At 39.2% G+C, this 13,882-nt stretch overlaps 1 protein-coding gene across 1 annotated transcript in view; it reads right to left on the bottom strand.

Moving 5' to 3' along the window:
• Nucleotides 1-1,042: 1,042 nt before the first annotated feature.
• The window catches only part of LOC122703137, a 55,950-nt gene continuing 43,110 nt past the window's right edge, over nt 1,043-13,882 (bottom strand). The window contains exons 6-7 of the mRNA XM_043917197.1: nt 10,540-10,594; nt 1,043-2,090 (exon numbers count right to left, since the gene is read on the bottom strand). Of these exons, the coding sequence (XP_043773132.1) occupies nt 1,979-2,090; nt 10,540-10,594 (167 nt within the window). The 3' untranslated portion in view covers nt 1,043-1,978. The remainder of the gene's footprint in view (nt 2,091-10,539; nt 10,595-13,882) is intronic.

Raw genomic sequence — 13,882 nt, 5'->3', positions numbered from 1 at the left:
ACACATAAGTTAAATAAACAGGGTGACAATATACAGCCTTGATGTACTCCTTTCCCAATTTTGAACCAGTCCATTGTCCCATGTCTGGTTCTAACTGTTGCTTCTTGACCTGCATACAGGCTTCTCAGGAGGCAGATAAGGTGTATGCCTGTGGATAACTAATATACTTCCCTTATCACAACATGGCACTGTTATGTCCCTGATTTTGAGATAGATCTTCATTTTTTGTGTGACTTGTTTTTCGGAAGTAAAGTGGTCATTAAATTTGCATGACTGGCTGTATTAGTGTGTTGCTCTATGATTGTGGTATACCACCCTGGTCTGTTAGCTTCATTAAAAAATGAATGTCTTCTTTATTAGTAGTTTATTCTCACTGATGGGGTCACCTTGAGACTCCATCTCTGAAGAAATGAAAGATTGCCTCCCCTCTAGGATATTAGATAATTCATCAGTGTGTATCACGTCCTGGAGCCCTCCTTCTGTTCACTAACCCCTTCCTCCTTCATCATTAAACGTGATCACAGATGCTGGTGAGTCTTTCTGTTCTCGGAACAAATTCTACTTTGTCAGAGACACCTTGCTGTCTCCCAGGACCCTGTTTATTCTCTCCCGCTTGGGCAGAGAGGAAGAAATACAAGTCAATACTTTAAAACAAATATATGCTTAATATTTTTTAAAATAACACCTACATATTCTAATATACTCTTCTACTATATTCACCTTTCTTTCATAAGGAAGGCAGAGCACCAAAGAATTGATGCTTTCAAACTGTGGTGCTGGAGAAGACTCTAGAGAGTCCCTTGGACTACAAGGGGATCAAACCAGTCAATCCTAAAGGAAATCAGTCCTAAATATTCATTGGAAGGACTGATGCTGAAGCTGAAACTCCCAATACTTTGGCCACCTGATATGAAGAGCTGACTCCTTGGAAAAGACCCTGATGCTGGGAAAGATTGAGAGTAGGAGAGAAAGGGGGCAACAGAGGATGAGGAGGTTGGATGGCATCACCAACTCAGTGAACATGAGTTTGAGCAAACTCAGGGAGATAGTGAAGATAGGGAAGCCTCGTATGCTGCAGTCTATGCGGTCTCAAAGAGTTGGACATGACTTAGCAACTGAACAGCAAAAATATATTCACTTTTCTTTTATAACTACATTTTATACATAGATTGCTTTAGAGTATTATTATGAACTCATAGCCTTCACAGACTCACCCCATACCAATTCTCCATAACTGGTTTTATTGTTTGATGTTCACATCTTTGCTAATAGAAACTCCTTTAAGCATTGCTTTGACATTCTTGAAAGATCCTTGTTTTTCGGCCACAGCAACAAAATGTTTCAAGTCAGCCTGACTGCTTTTCCTGTCCCAAGACTGGAATCAACAAACTTCCACGAAACCCTGAGTGCACCTATGCCCCAGGACTCAGACCAGGCCAACAAGCACTGACTCAGGATGAAATCTGACCTGGACCCCTTAGCATCCTGCCTTCCTCTGCCTGCCTCTTAGAAGTTACCTTCTTTATCCCAGAACACCCTCCCTCCTCACACCAAACACCCTCCTTTCTCTCACCTCTGCATTTTCATGGGTCCTTTAGATTCCATGAAATAACAGTCAGTCATTTCAACACAAGGCTTATTTTTCACTTTGAAAGTTTAAGACTTGAAATCCAGGGAACAAATGTTTACCAACTGTCAAATTGAATCTATTCATTGTGAGATGTGACAGCACTGAATTTTGCTGAATTTCCAACCACTCAGTTGAAATACAAGTGAATGTGAACCTTCTATCTAAAATCCTTCTTCATGAAACATTCTAGTCATCAAATAATCAAAAGCTCAGACCACTGATTAGGTTGTAAAACGGTGAAATTTTCTCACAGTTGTCAGAAGCTTGAAATTAAACTGAAAAACGTCTTATGGTCTCTAAAGAACAGATGTTAATTGTGGGAAGAGCTACAGATAAAATGACATCCTCCTATAAAGTTCCAGCATTCTTCCTCAGAGTTCTTCCAAGGTCAGAGGGTTGGTGACCTTCCTGCTGCCATCTGTAGTACCCTTGTGGCTGGAAAAGCTCATTCACCATCGCTCTGTGAGGAAATAAATGTCTGTTATTTAAGTCACTCAGTCTATAATAATTTGCTATAGCAGCAAATAGTAATTTACCAAAACATGCATAACTTAATTTTCTGGAAAAAAAGAAAATACTCCAACTTCACATATTGACATAAGCTAACTATTAACATACCAAAGAAAAGGTCCCATATAATCCAGCCATTTATGGACACAGTACCTGGGAGAGAACTTTAAATTCTCTGTCTCATAATTTAAGAAACTTCTCTGTAAGAACTGTTGTTAAATTATAGCTGACAATAGTATAAGCAGCACAGTCACGCCACTGAATTCTTTCCAGATCCAGCTCCATAATTCACCACCACCCACGTGTCCTCTCTTCTTGAACTTAGAAAACTTTTCTTAATAAGTGTCACTTATGGGATCCTAATTGGAGATAAAGAGGGGAAATTTTAATAGCTATTCCAGGACTTACAACATTATGGGTAACAAATGCTAGATTTAAAGACTAAAAATTTAGGACTGAATACAGCTTCCACCAGATACTGGGTTTGTGTCTCTTGGAAAGTTGTTTGCTTTCATTGAGCTTTAGTTTTCTCATCTGTGAATTGTTCAATGTGTCCAGTCATTCACAATCATTTTTATCATCTATTCAAGTTCCCTTTAGGTATTGTGATAGATTGAGTGAGTAGATAATAGACAGACAGATGATAGATAGACAGACAGACAGACAACGGATGAAAGAGACGGGAAGGTAGATGGGGGGAGAGAAAGCATGATAAACTGAGTGGTGTTCCCCCGCCCAAATACATATGTTGGAATCTTAACCCCCAGTACCTTTGAATACGCCTGCATTTGGCTAATTAGGTTACAAGGAGGTCATTTGGTGGGCCCTGATCTAACATGACTAGTGTCTTTATAAGAATAAGAGGTTGGTACACAGATACACACAGAGAGAAAGTGGATGTTCACAAGGCAAGAAGAGAGTCCTAAGACAAAACCAACTTCAATCTCAGGTTTCTGGCCTCCAGAAATGTGAGAAGATAAATTTCTATTATTTAAGCCACTCAGTCTACAGTAATTTGCTATGGAAGCCCTAGCAAACTAGGATAGATGATAGATGATGATTGACGATAGATAGATAAATAGATAGACAGATAGATAGATGGATAACCTGGCCCAGATAGACCTGCTTTTTTTTAAAGATGCTGGTGCTCAAAGTGAGCAAACCCAGGTAAGGAGCATCCCTTTTGGTAATGCTGTCCTGGCAGAGTCCATAGTCTCTATGTGACTGTGTTAAATATTACAAAGGCTTGGGTTGCATTTTCAAAATGTAAAGAGCTGGAGAGTCACACGAGGACTCCAAATCCCTATTTTTTTCAGTCCATCATCTGTTTCCAAAGGCTCACAAGGGAATTATGAAAACAGGAAACTCCAAAATGATGTAAATGCCTTGTTGCCACTGGATCCGGGGCCTGAGCCCTAGCTGATGTGGACCAGACATGTAAACAGGGAGGACTTCAGTGGCCCAGGCGGCTTTAACGGCTCAGACCAAGAGCAGCACAGTTGCTACCTTGGCCTCTTCCCTATGGCCCCCACTGTCACCGGGCGGGGGGTGGGGGAAGGTGGTGCTAAGGTCTTAACAACTTGAAAAAACAGGACGGGTGAACCCAGGAACAAGAGCTCTTCTCCGGGAGGCTGACAGCAACTGCTCCAAAGCATCACCCCATGTGCCCTGTCCTGTTCTTGTCTGGCCTTCCCAGAATCAGACACTCCCAAATGGGAGGCAGCTCCGTGCCCTTTGTCCTGCTCCAGAGCCTGGAAAGTAGGATTCCAAATGGGAGGAAAACAATGCAAGAAAGAAAAACCAAAGAGTCAACATTATAAATATGTAAGCGCCTTTAAACTCCCCTAATAGTACCCTGTCCCTGGATATGGGTCACACTCCACTTTCCTAGCAATGGAGTTGTGGTGGGGGAATGGGGAACAGAGAAAGTAACCTGGGAAAAGCACTTTATGAATGCAAATAAGAAGTCATAGGCAGGCTTCCCTGGTGGTCCAGTGGTTGGAAATCTACCTGCCAATGCAGGGGACACTGGTTTGATCCTGGTCTGTGAAGATCCCACATGCCATGAGGCAATGAAGCCCATGCGCCACAACAAATGAAGCCCACTCACCCTACAGCCTATGCTCTGCAACAAGAAAAGCCACTTCAATGGAAGCTCAAGCACTGCAATTAAGGAATAGTCCATGCTCACTGCAACTAGAGACAGTACCTCGTGCAGCACAGCCAAAAATAAACAAATAAATAATAATAAATTTTAATAAATAAAATAAAATACTTATTTTAAAAAGTCATAGGCTTCAGTACCAGGATGTCAGTGCTTTTTCATTAATAAATACTGAGAGCTTCTCTGGGCCACCACTATTCTAGGTACTCCTTCTTACGTTCTAGCTCTGATAAGGAGTATAATAATAAAGTATAAGACCTCAGAGCCTGGCAATAATACTTTCTCTTAACTTCTGATATCTTACTATTCACTCTTTTAATCATTCTTTTTGTGTTGCCTTGGATTAGCGTCCTCTCCTTCTTTCCCATTTGAAGTCCTCTGGGAATAAGACTGTGCTACATTAGCTAAGCGGATGGTCAACAGCTCCCAGCCCAACACCTACTCATAGAACAAGCCAGTTAAACATTTATGGAAGGAAAGAGGGAAGGAAAAAAGAGGAAAAGAGCTTCATATGGCTTTCTTCTGGAGACTTCTTACTTATTCCAGGAAGAATTAAATTTCAGTGATTATTGGTCATACATTTTGAACTCTCCACCTCACAACGGCCATACATTTATACTGTGAACCAATCCGACTGAAATGAACTTACATGTTAACTGTGTCATTTTTCAGAGCAAAGAATAAATCAGCAATAGGCTCCCAGAAACAGACCATACTGCTACACCACCAAGAGCGATTACTTCAGCAGCAGACACTAGGGTCTCTGGACACTGCATGTCCTTGATTTATCAGAGGGGCTTTCCCAAGTGTTATTTTCATAAACAGTCAGATTAATATAGGGGCTTTTTCTTGCATTCATTTGGAAAAATCTTGTCCTGATGTAGTACATTCAAGCTCCACTGCCCACAAAGAAGCAAAAATCTTTCTTCTGAGTTGTTACTCCCAAGACTTCAATCTCCTCTTGTCTGAAGCACAAAAAGCAGGCCTAATTTTGTTTTGCTTTCCTTAAAATATAGAAAGCACTTCAGGTCAAAGAACTAGAGAGGATGTGAATGCTGACTGTATTACACTTTGAGTCACTTTTGGTTTCCTTCTGTTCTTACTTTCTTGTGGACTCACCGCACCCTTCATCCCTTTACTTTCAAATGTTGTTCTGACCTTGAAGAAATAGCTTATAACTTACCTATAGTCATGAGTGGCCCACCAGATTCTCACAGCCATAGAGTTCCATCAGGAGTCAAGATTTCTGGATTTCCCTGGTGGTCCAGTGGTTAAGACTCTGCCTGCCAATGCTGGAGACACGAGTTTGATCCCTGGTCCGGGAACTAAGATTCCACATGCCAGGGGGCAACGAAGCCTTGTGCCACAACCGCTTAAGCCCACGCATGCTAGGCTAAGCCCACGTGATCCTCAACAAGAGAAGCCACCGTGATGAGAAGGCCTTGCACCAGAACTAGAGAGTAGCCTCCGCTCGCCAGAACTAGAGAAAGCCCGTGCGCGGCAACGGACACACAGCACAGCCAAAAATAAATAAGTAAATAGTTTGCAACAGAAGTCAAGATTTCCCAGTTACAAGTCCAAGGGGCCTTCCGGTGCTTTGGGCTCATGGCTGCCTCTTCTTCCACCACAAACTACCCAAGATGGGTGGTCATCAGTGTCATCCTCCTCCTTTTCCAGCCAACTATCTTTGAACAACAATAACAAAAAGGGCCTCTTTGAACGCACCCATTTCTTTCCCAAATAATTCTATTTAATGAATTCCCTATTAGGCCAAATCCAATGCCCTGAAATATCTGCCAAGCACGTCATGCTGCACAAAAGGGGGCTGAAAATAGCCAAGAGCTGGTTTGAGGGAAGAACATGTGAAAGGACTGACTGAGGAGTTTCCCACCCATGGCCGGAGGTCCACCACGGCCTCGCTGTGTGCAGCTTCGGGCTGAGTTATGCATCACATTGTTCATGTAAAGAAAAAGCGACTGTTCTCCCCGAGCGCCCTTTCCCCGCTCCGAATGGCTGTGACCAACAGCCCCAAGACCCTAATTGCCACAGCCTATTAGAAATAATGAGACTTACATGGCAGAAGCCAAGGGTAAAAGCGACATCTCACAACACGAAAGGTTAATATCAACATATACTGCTAGTGAGTGCAAAGGCCACATCAATTGGTGACTCATTACTGGGGGCTGACCCATGGGGAAAGTGTCATTCAGCAGAGGCTTTCTCAGGATGTGGCAGCAAAAGTTACAAAAGATAAGGACTTGCCCGTGGAACGCGCTCAACTAATGAGAGCTGAAAATTGTTTGAAACATCCCAATGACCTCACAGATGGGGGATGCTGATTAAGGTAGCTACATGAGGCTCCTTTTTTGTCTGACAGCCCATTGAGAAGCTTTGGTGAGATGTGACTAACAGGCCGTGAAGGTGTCTCCATCTTCTCTGACATGGTCCATGCTTTGGGCAAAACAAACACGAAAAATAAGTCCAAACTGACATGCATGTTTGAGTTTAGTTTCCAGAGACATGTTTTGGGAAAAAAGCACTGGTGGGGCCGTCAGCTAGGATTTCTTCATGGCAAGGGGGTTTGTGACTCCTTGCGTGACTAATCGCATGACTGCGCTGGGGGTGAGCCAACGGCAAATTTAGGTCTTGAACACTTGACAAAACAACCCTACTGTTCTGTGGGCAAAATTATATGGGGCTTCATGAGCAATTAAATGAAAGCCTCACAAGGGTCTACACCTTAATCATTCTCAGTGCTGATACATGGCACAAAGGAAGGATTTTTGCCACATCAGAATGCATCCATGAAACAATGGAGAAATGGAACCAGATTTTTGTTTGCTGTGTCCAACATTTACTGAGACAGAGACATTTCACAGAAGAAACCCTGAAGTTCTCTAAGTCTTCATTTAATGTCTGGGGAAAAGACCCACCTTTGAAAAAAGACCACCTTTATGGATGCCCTGCCCTGCTATCTTGTACTAGAAATGAAGATAAGATCAAAACTCTTACAGTCAACCTCAACTCCTTCTCCAGCAAAACTGAAGTAATACCTGTCCATTTGCCACCTCATTTAAAATTACAAGAATCACCCATGTCTTGCAAATATAGTAATATCGCCTCATCAGTTCAGTTCAGTTCAGTCGCTCAGTTTTGTCTGACTCTTTGCGACCCCATGGACTGCAACATGCCAGGCTTCCCTGTCTATCACCAACTCCCGGAGCCTATTCAAATTTATGTCCATCATGTTGGTGATGCCATCCAATCATCTCATCCTCTATCGGGCCCTTCTCCTCCCACCTTCAATCTTTCCCAGCATCAGGGTCTTTTCCAAGGAGTCAGTTCTTCGCATCAGGTGGCCAAAGTATTGGAGTTTCAGCTTCAGCATCAATCCTTCCAATGAATATTCAGGACTGATTTCCTTTGGGATTGACTGGTTGGATCTCCTTGCTGTCCAAGGGACTCTCAAGAGTCTTCTCCAACACCACAGTTCAAAAGCATCAATTCTTCTGCACTCAGCTTTCTTTATAGTCCAACTCTCACATCCATACATGACTACTAGAAAAACCAAAGCCTTGACTAGACTGACCTTTGTTGACCAAGTAATGTCTCTGCTTTTTAATATGCTGTCTGGGTTGGTCATAGCTTTCCTTCCAAGGAGCAAGTGTCTTTTAATTTCATGGCTGCAATCACCATCTGCAGTGATTTTTGGAGCCCCTCCAAATAAAGTCTCAACATTTCCATTGTTTCACCATCTATTTGCCATGAAGTGACAGAACCAGATGCCATGATCTTAGTTTTCTGAATGTTGAGCTTTAAGCCAACTTTTTCACTCTCCTCTTTCACTTTCAAGAGGCTCTTTAGTTCCTCTTCACTTTCTGCCATAAGGGTGGTGTCATCTGCATATCTGAGGTTATTGATATTTCTCCTGGCAATCTTGATTCCAGCCTGTGCTTCATCCAGCCTGGCATTTCGCATGATGCACTCTGTGTATAAGTTAAATAAGCAGGGTGACAATACACAGCCTTGACGTACTCCTTTCCAGATTTGGAACCAGTCTGCTGTTCCATGTCTAATTCTAACTGTTGCTTCTTGACCTGCAAACAGATTTCTGAGGAGGCAGGTCAGGTGGTCTGGTATTCCCATCTCTTTAAGAATTTTCCACAGTTTGTTGTGATCCACACTGTCAAAGGCTTTGGCGTAGTCAATAAAGCAAAAGTAGATGTATTTCTGGAACTCTCTTGCTTTTCTGATGATCCAGCAGATGTTGGCAATTTGATCTCTGATTCCTCTGCCTTTTCTAAATCCAGCTTGAACATGTGGACTTTCACGTTCACATACTGTTGAAGCCTGGCTTGGAGAATTTTGAGCATTATTTTGCTAGTGTGTGAGATGAGTACAACTGTGTTTTAGTTTGAACATTCTCTGGCATTGTCTTTCTTAGGGACTGGAATGAAAACTGACCTTTTCCAGTCCTGTGGCCACTGCTGAGTTTTCCAGATTTGCTGGCATATTGAGTGCAGCACTTTCACAGCACCGTTTTTTTGGATTTGAAATAGCTCAACTGGAACTCCATCACCTCCACTAGATTTGTTTGTAGTGATGCTTCCTAAGGCACACTTGACTTCACATTCCAGGATGTCTGGCTCTAGGTGAGTGATCACACCATCGTGGTTATCTGGGTCATGAAGATTTTTTTTTTTTTTTGTATAGTTCTTCTGTTTATTCTTACCACCTCTTCTTAATATCTTCTGCTTCTGTTAGATCCATACCATTTCCTTCCTTTATCACCTCATAAAAATAGCTTATTACTGTATTAAATAAGATGATACAAGGGTTTTTATAAGAATACTTAGGAAAATTTTTCTCAAGTTTTCCTAACTAGTTGTACTAGTTATCAATTGCTTCATAACAAATTATCACAAAACACAGTGGCTCAAATAACAATTCACTTTTACTATTTCACAAAGTCTCTGTGGGCAACTTCACAAAGTTGTAGTCAAGATGATGACCAGGGCTGTGATATCATGTGATGGCTTGTCTGGGGCTGGAATATTCACTTCCAAGCTGCCTCACGCACGTGTCTGCCAAATTAGTGCCTAGTATATCTCAGAAGCCTCAGTTCCTTGCCAACCAGCTTCTCTGTAGAGCTGGCTGAGTGTCCATGGGACATGGCAGTAGCTTCCCTCAGAGCAATAATCCAAGAGAAAGAAACAGGGAACTTTCATAACATAGCCTCAGAAGTCAAGCACCATCATATCCAGTACCCAAGTGGTTGTACAGGTCAGTCCAATTCAGTGTGGGAGGGGATTATTTACAAGTGTGACTATCAGAAGCAAGAATCTTTGGGTAATATCTTGTCTTGATATTTAGAATATTAAAAGTATACCAGTTTGATTACAAGATATAAACAATATGGCTGTTGATCTACTCAACCAGAATTCTACAAAAGAAACAAAAACAAAGAAATCCACAGCAAATTTTCTGAAGAAAATATACTCCATTTGACTAAAATTTTTTTTCTCATACTAATTTAAATAAGTCTATATATTATTCCTGTAAAGCCAAAATGAAGAGATGAATTAAGAGATTATTCAAGAGAAGCTGATTTTAGGAGATTTTTTTTTTTTAAGATTTTTGCAAAACAACTTACTTTTATCTTAAGAGCAGGATTTTTGACCTAAAGTATCTAGAAAATTTCAGAGCTGCCTTTTTTCAGTATATATCTACGGAATAGTCTACAATCATTCACCAATTTGTCATGTACAGAGAATTCAGGAGTAGTGTAGTAGAGAAAATCTAAACTGGCTAATTCTAGAATCCATTTTAGGGACAGACCCAACTCTTTAGAGAAATGGACTTGATAAACTTATTTAGGAAAAGTGAGTCCTTGTAAGTATGAATGTGACCAAAGTTCATATATGTTCTGTATTTATTAGAACTAAACTCAGTTATAAAATTTATCAATATTTTATTTCATGAAAGAAATTCTTAAACACTTGATGAACCAGTTTAAATGAATCAGCTTAACCTAATTTGGTATTATCACAAAATTAGATATTTCATTCTTTCATTTATATTTAATTCCTATTTTCTGAATAAGAATCAGAATTTTCTCAGACTGCTTTTGTTTCATTTCACTTCTATCATCAACACTAGAAGCTAGTTTTCTTTTCTAGGCTATGTTTCATCAAAAAAAAAAAAATAGAATTTTCTAAGATACAAATGAACTTACCTACAAAACAAAAACAGACTTGCAGACATAGAGAACAGTCTTGTGGTTGCCAAGGCTGAAGGAGGGTGGGAGAGAGATGGATTGAGAGTTTGGGATTAGCAAATGCAGACTATTATATATAGAGTGGGTATACAACAAAGTTCTACTGTATACCACAGAGAAGTATATTCAAAATCCTGTAATAAATCATAATGGAAAATAATATGAAAAAGAATATAAATATATATGTATAATTGAATCACTCTGCTGTACATCAGAAACTAATACAATATGGTAAATCAACTATGGTGTGAGCTCAGCCGCTCAGTCATGCCTGACTCTTTGCAACCCTTTGGACTGTAGCCCTCCAGGCTTCTCTATCCATGAGAATTTTTTGGGGCAAGAATATTGGAGTGGGTTACCATTTCCTCCTCCAGGGGATCTTCCCAACCCAGGGATCAAGCCCGCATCTCCTGTGTTTCCTACACTGCAGGTGGATTCTTTACCTGCTGAGCCATTGGTGAAGCCTATACTTCAGTAAAACAATTTTTTTTTAAAGAAGGAGAAAAATGGAATTTTCATTACCTTGTAAGAGTTATTAAATGCACACTAATGAGTAGAGAACCCTAAGATAGATTTAATAGGTAGGTAGTCAGCTGGTCTCACCCACAAATTCAAGACTCAAATTCCTGGAAAATGACTCTATGTTGTGTGTCTTCAGGATCACAAGTGAAGAATTAAAGTCACAAATGTTAAATTCACAGACACCAAGAGTCTACTATCTAACATATATCTTTTAAATAAAAGTAATAAAAGAGTTATTTATTTACAAGTAATAATTTAAATACTATTAAAATTGCTCATTTAATAGATCCACATATATTATACAGAGCTAAAATCTAGATCCAAGTAACCATCAATATATATTAGATCTCTCCTTTCATTTAAATATTTAGTCAAGATTATCTAATTAGTGATGTAGTTTTAATAGTAATAGAATGTTCTCAGCACAATTAATGGAAATCAAGAAGTCAAGAAAAAGGCATATTTACATAAAGTAATAAGGTTAGTATTAGTCATTTAGGCTTGAGATACTTGTATATGAAAAGAGAGAGAGGCCCAATGAGAAGGTATCAATATGAACCCAGCACTAGCTCAGTTGATGGGCTGAGCATGAAAATAATCATATACTGGGAAGGAGGGTAGTAGAAAAACTAAAATGAAAGTCACTGGCCAGTGCACAAAGAGATTAGGACCCAGCAAGAACTTCCAAGAGCCAGAATCTAAGCCCAGATTTACTAAATACCAAAGTGTGTATTTTTCCACTCTTTGGAATAAAATCCAAGAAAGTTTGTATGGCTCACTCGATTAAGTCACCTTCAAGGTCATAGGCCACGTATTTAATTTTAGTCTATTTCTCTTTGGTTATGAAGTAAACAAGCCTAAGCTATTACTGTTTCTTTGGCTCTAAGGGCTTTATCATAAAAAACAAAAGTGGTTATTTATGAAACTAGGACTATTCTAGGACAAACAACTCCAAAATCTCAGTGATTTACATATTAATATTTAATTTTGTATCACACAAAGTTCACTGTGAACACCCCTGGTGGAGTAGCTTTCCTATTCTTCAAATGTGACTTGGAGATCCAAGCCCCTTCCATTCGTGGGCTGTCACCCCTTTGACATGAGACTTTCAAGTCACCATGAAAGGTTAATAGATTAGAAAACTCTATAGTGTTAAAATGACAATGCTGTCCCAATTCTCCCCACCACTGAATATAATTTCAATCAAAATTCCTACAAAAATTTTTGCAGAAATTTACAAGCCAATTCTAAGAGTTATATGGAAATTCAAAGAACCTAGAGAGAGTAACCAAAGCAATTTTAACAAAGAGCATAGTTGGAAGATTTATTCTACTTGATTCCAATACTAACTATAAAGTTACACCGATTCAGACTGCTAGATTATCATTTAGGGATGGACGTTTAGATCAATGGAACGAAATAGAGTCAAGAAATAGACTGATCCATTTAATATTTGGATTGTTTCCAATTTTTGACAAAGATGCCAAGGCAATTCTATGGTGAATGGAAAGTCTTTTCAATACATGCACTAATTATCCATGTTAAAAAAAATAAACATCAATCCTTACTCCCTATCATACAAAAAATCAACTCAAAGTGTATCCCACAGCTTAATGTGAAACCTGAAACTATGAAACTTGTAGGAAAGGGAAGGAAAAAAATTGAGACCTTAGGGCAGGCAAGGATTTCTAAGATATGACACCAAAAACACTAACGATAAAAGAAAAGATATTAATAATTAAACTTTATCAAAATTCAAAACTTTTGCTCTTTGAAATGTGCCAATAAGGAAACAAAATGGTAAATAAAATACTAGTACAAAATATTCACACAACACATTTATCTGATAAAGATTTGCATCCAAAATATAAAGGGCTCTTAGAAACTTGAAATGATATGAACAGACTCCTCACTAAAGACTATATATAAATAGCCAACAAATACATGAAAACATATTCAACATCATTAGTCATCAGTTGTGACATAGGTATAACAATGCAAATTAAACCACAATGAGATACCACTACACACCCATTAGCTTGACTAAGATTAAAAAGACTAATGTATCACCAAATATTTGTGAATATGTGGAAGAATTGAAACTCATACCCTGATGATAAGAATATAAAATGGTACAAACACTGCCAAACAATTTGGCAGTTTCTTAATGCAACAAAGTCATTTCACCCCTACGTATTTAACCAAAAGAAACGAAATTATATATTCACACAAAGATTGTGCATGAATGCTCTTGGCAACTTTATTTGTAAAAGCCAAAAGTTGGAAACAATCCAAATATCTATCAATTGGTGAATGGATTAATAAATTATCATCTATCCATGCAGTGGATACTGTATGTACTATTTATTCATCAATTAAAACCATGAATTATCAGTAAACACAATGACATGACTGAATCTCAAAATCACTGAGCTAAATGAAAGAAACTAGGCAAAAATAGACATGTGAGCTCAAGAATCACCTCCACCTGGCTATGCAACATCAAGCAAGTGACTTATTATGCACCTGCTTTAGTCGTCTCACCTGTTAAATAGGAATAATAATATTGCTGCCACTTATTGAGTCTTTACTATGTTTCAAGGTCTTTACTTTCAATGTCCCATGTAATCCTCAAAACCCCATTATATTTGATATAATATATGTTTAGCACTTACCATTATGCTCAATAAATTGTAGTTATTGTTATTACTTTCTTACTAATTTCTTAGTGAAAAGTGAAAGTGAAAGTTGCTCAGTCATGTCTGACTCTTTGTGACCC

This window comes from Cervus elaphus, chromosome 11, assembly GCF_910594005.1.
Source record: "Cervus elaphus chromosome 11, mCerEla1.1, whole genome shotgun sequence".
NCBI classification, from domain to species: Eukaryota; Metazoa; Chordata; class Mammalia; order Artiodactyla; family Cervidae; genus Cervus; species Cervus elaphus.
Note: the sequence above shows the minus strand (reverse complement) of the source record. Positions and strands in the feature narration are given on the sequence as shown.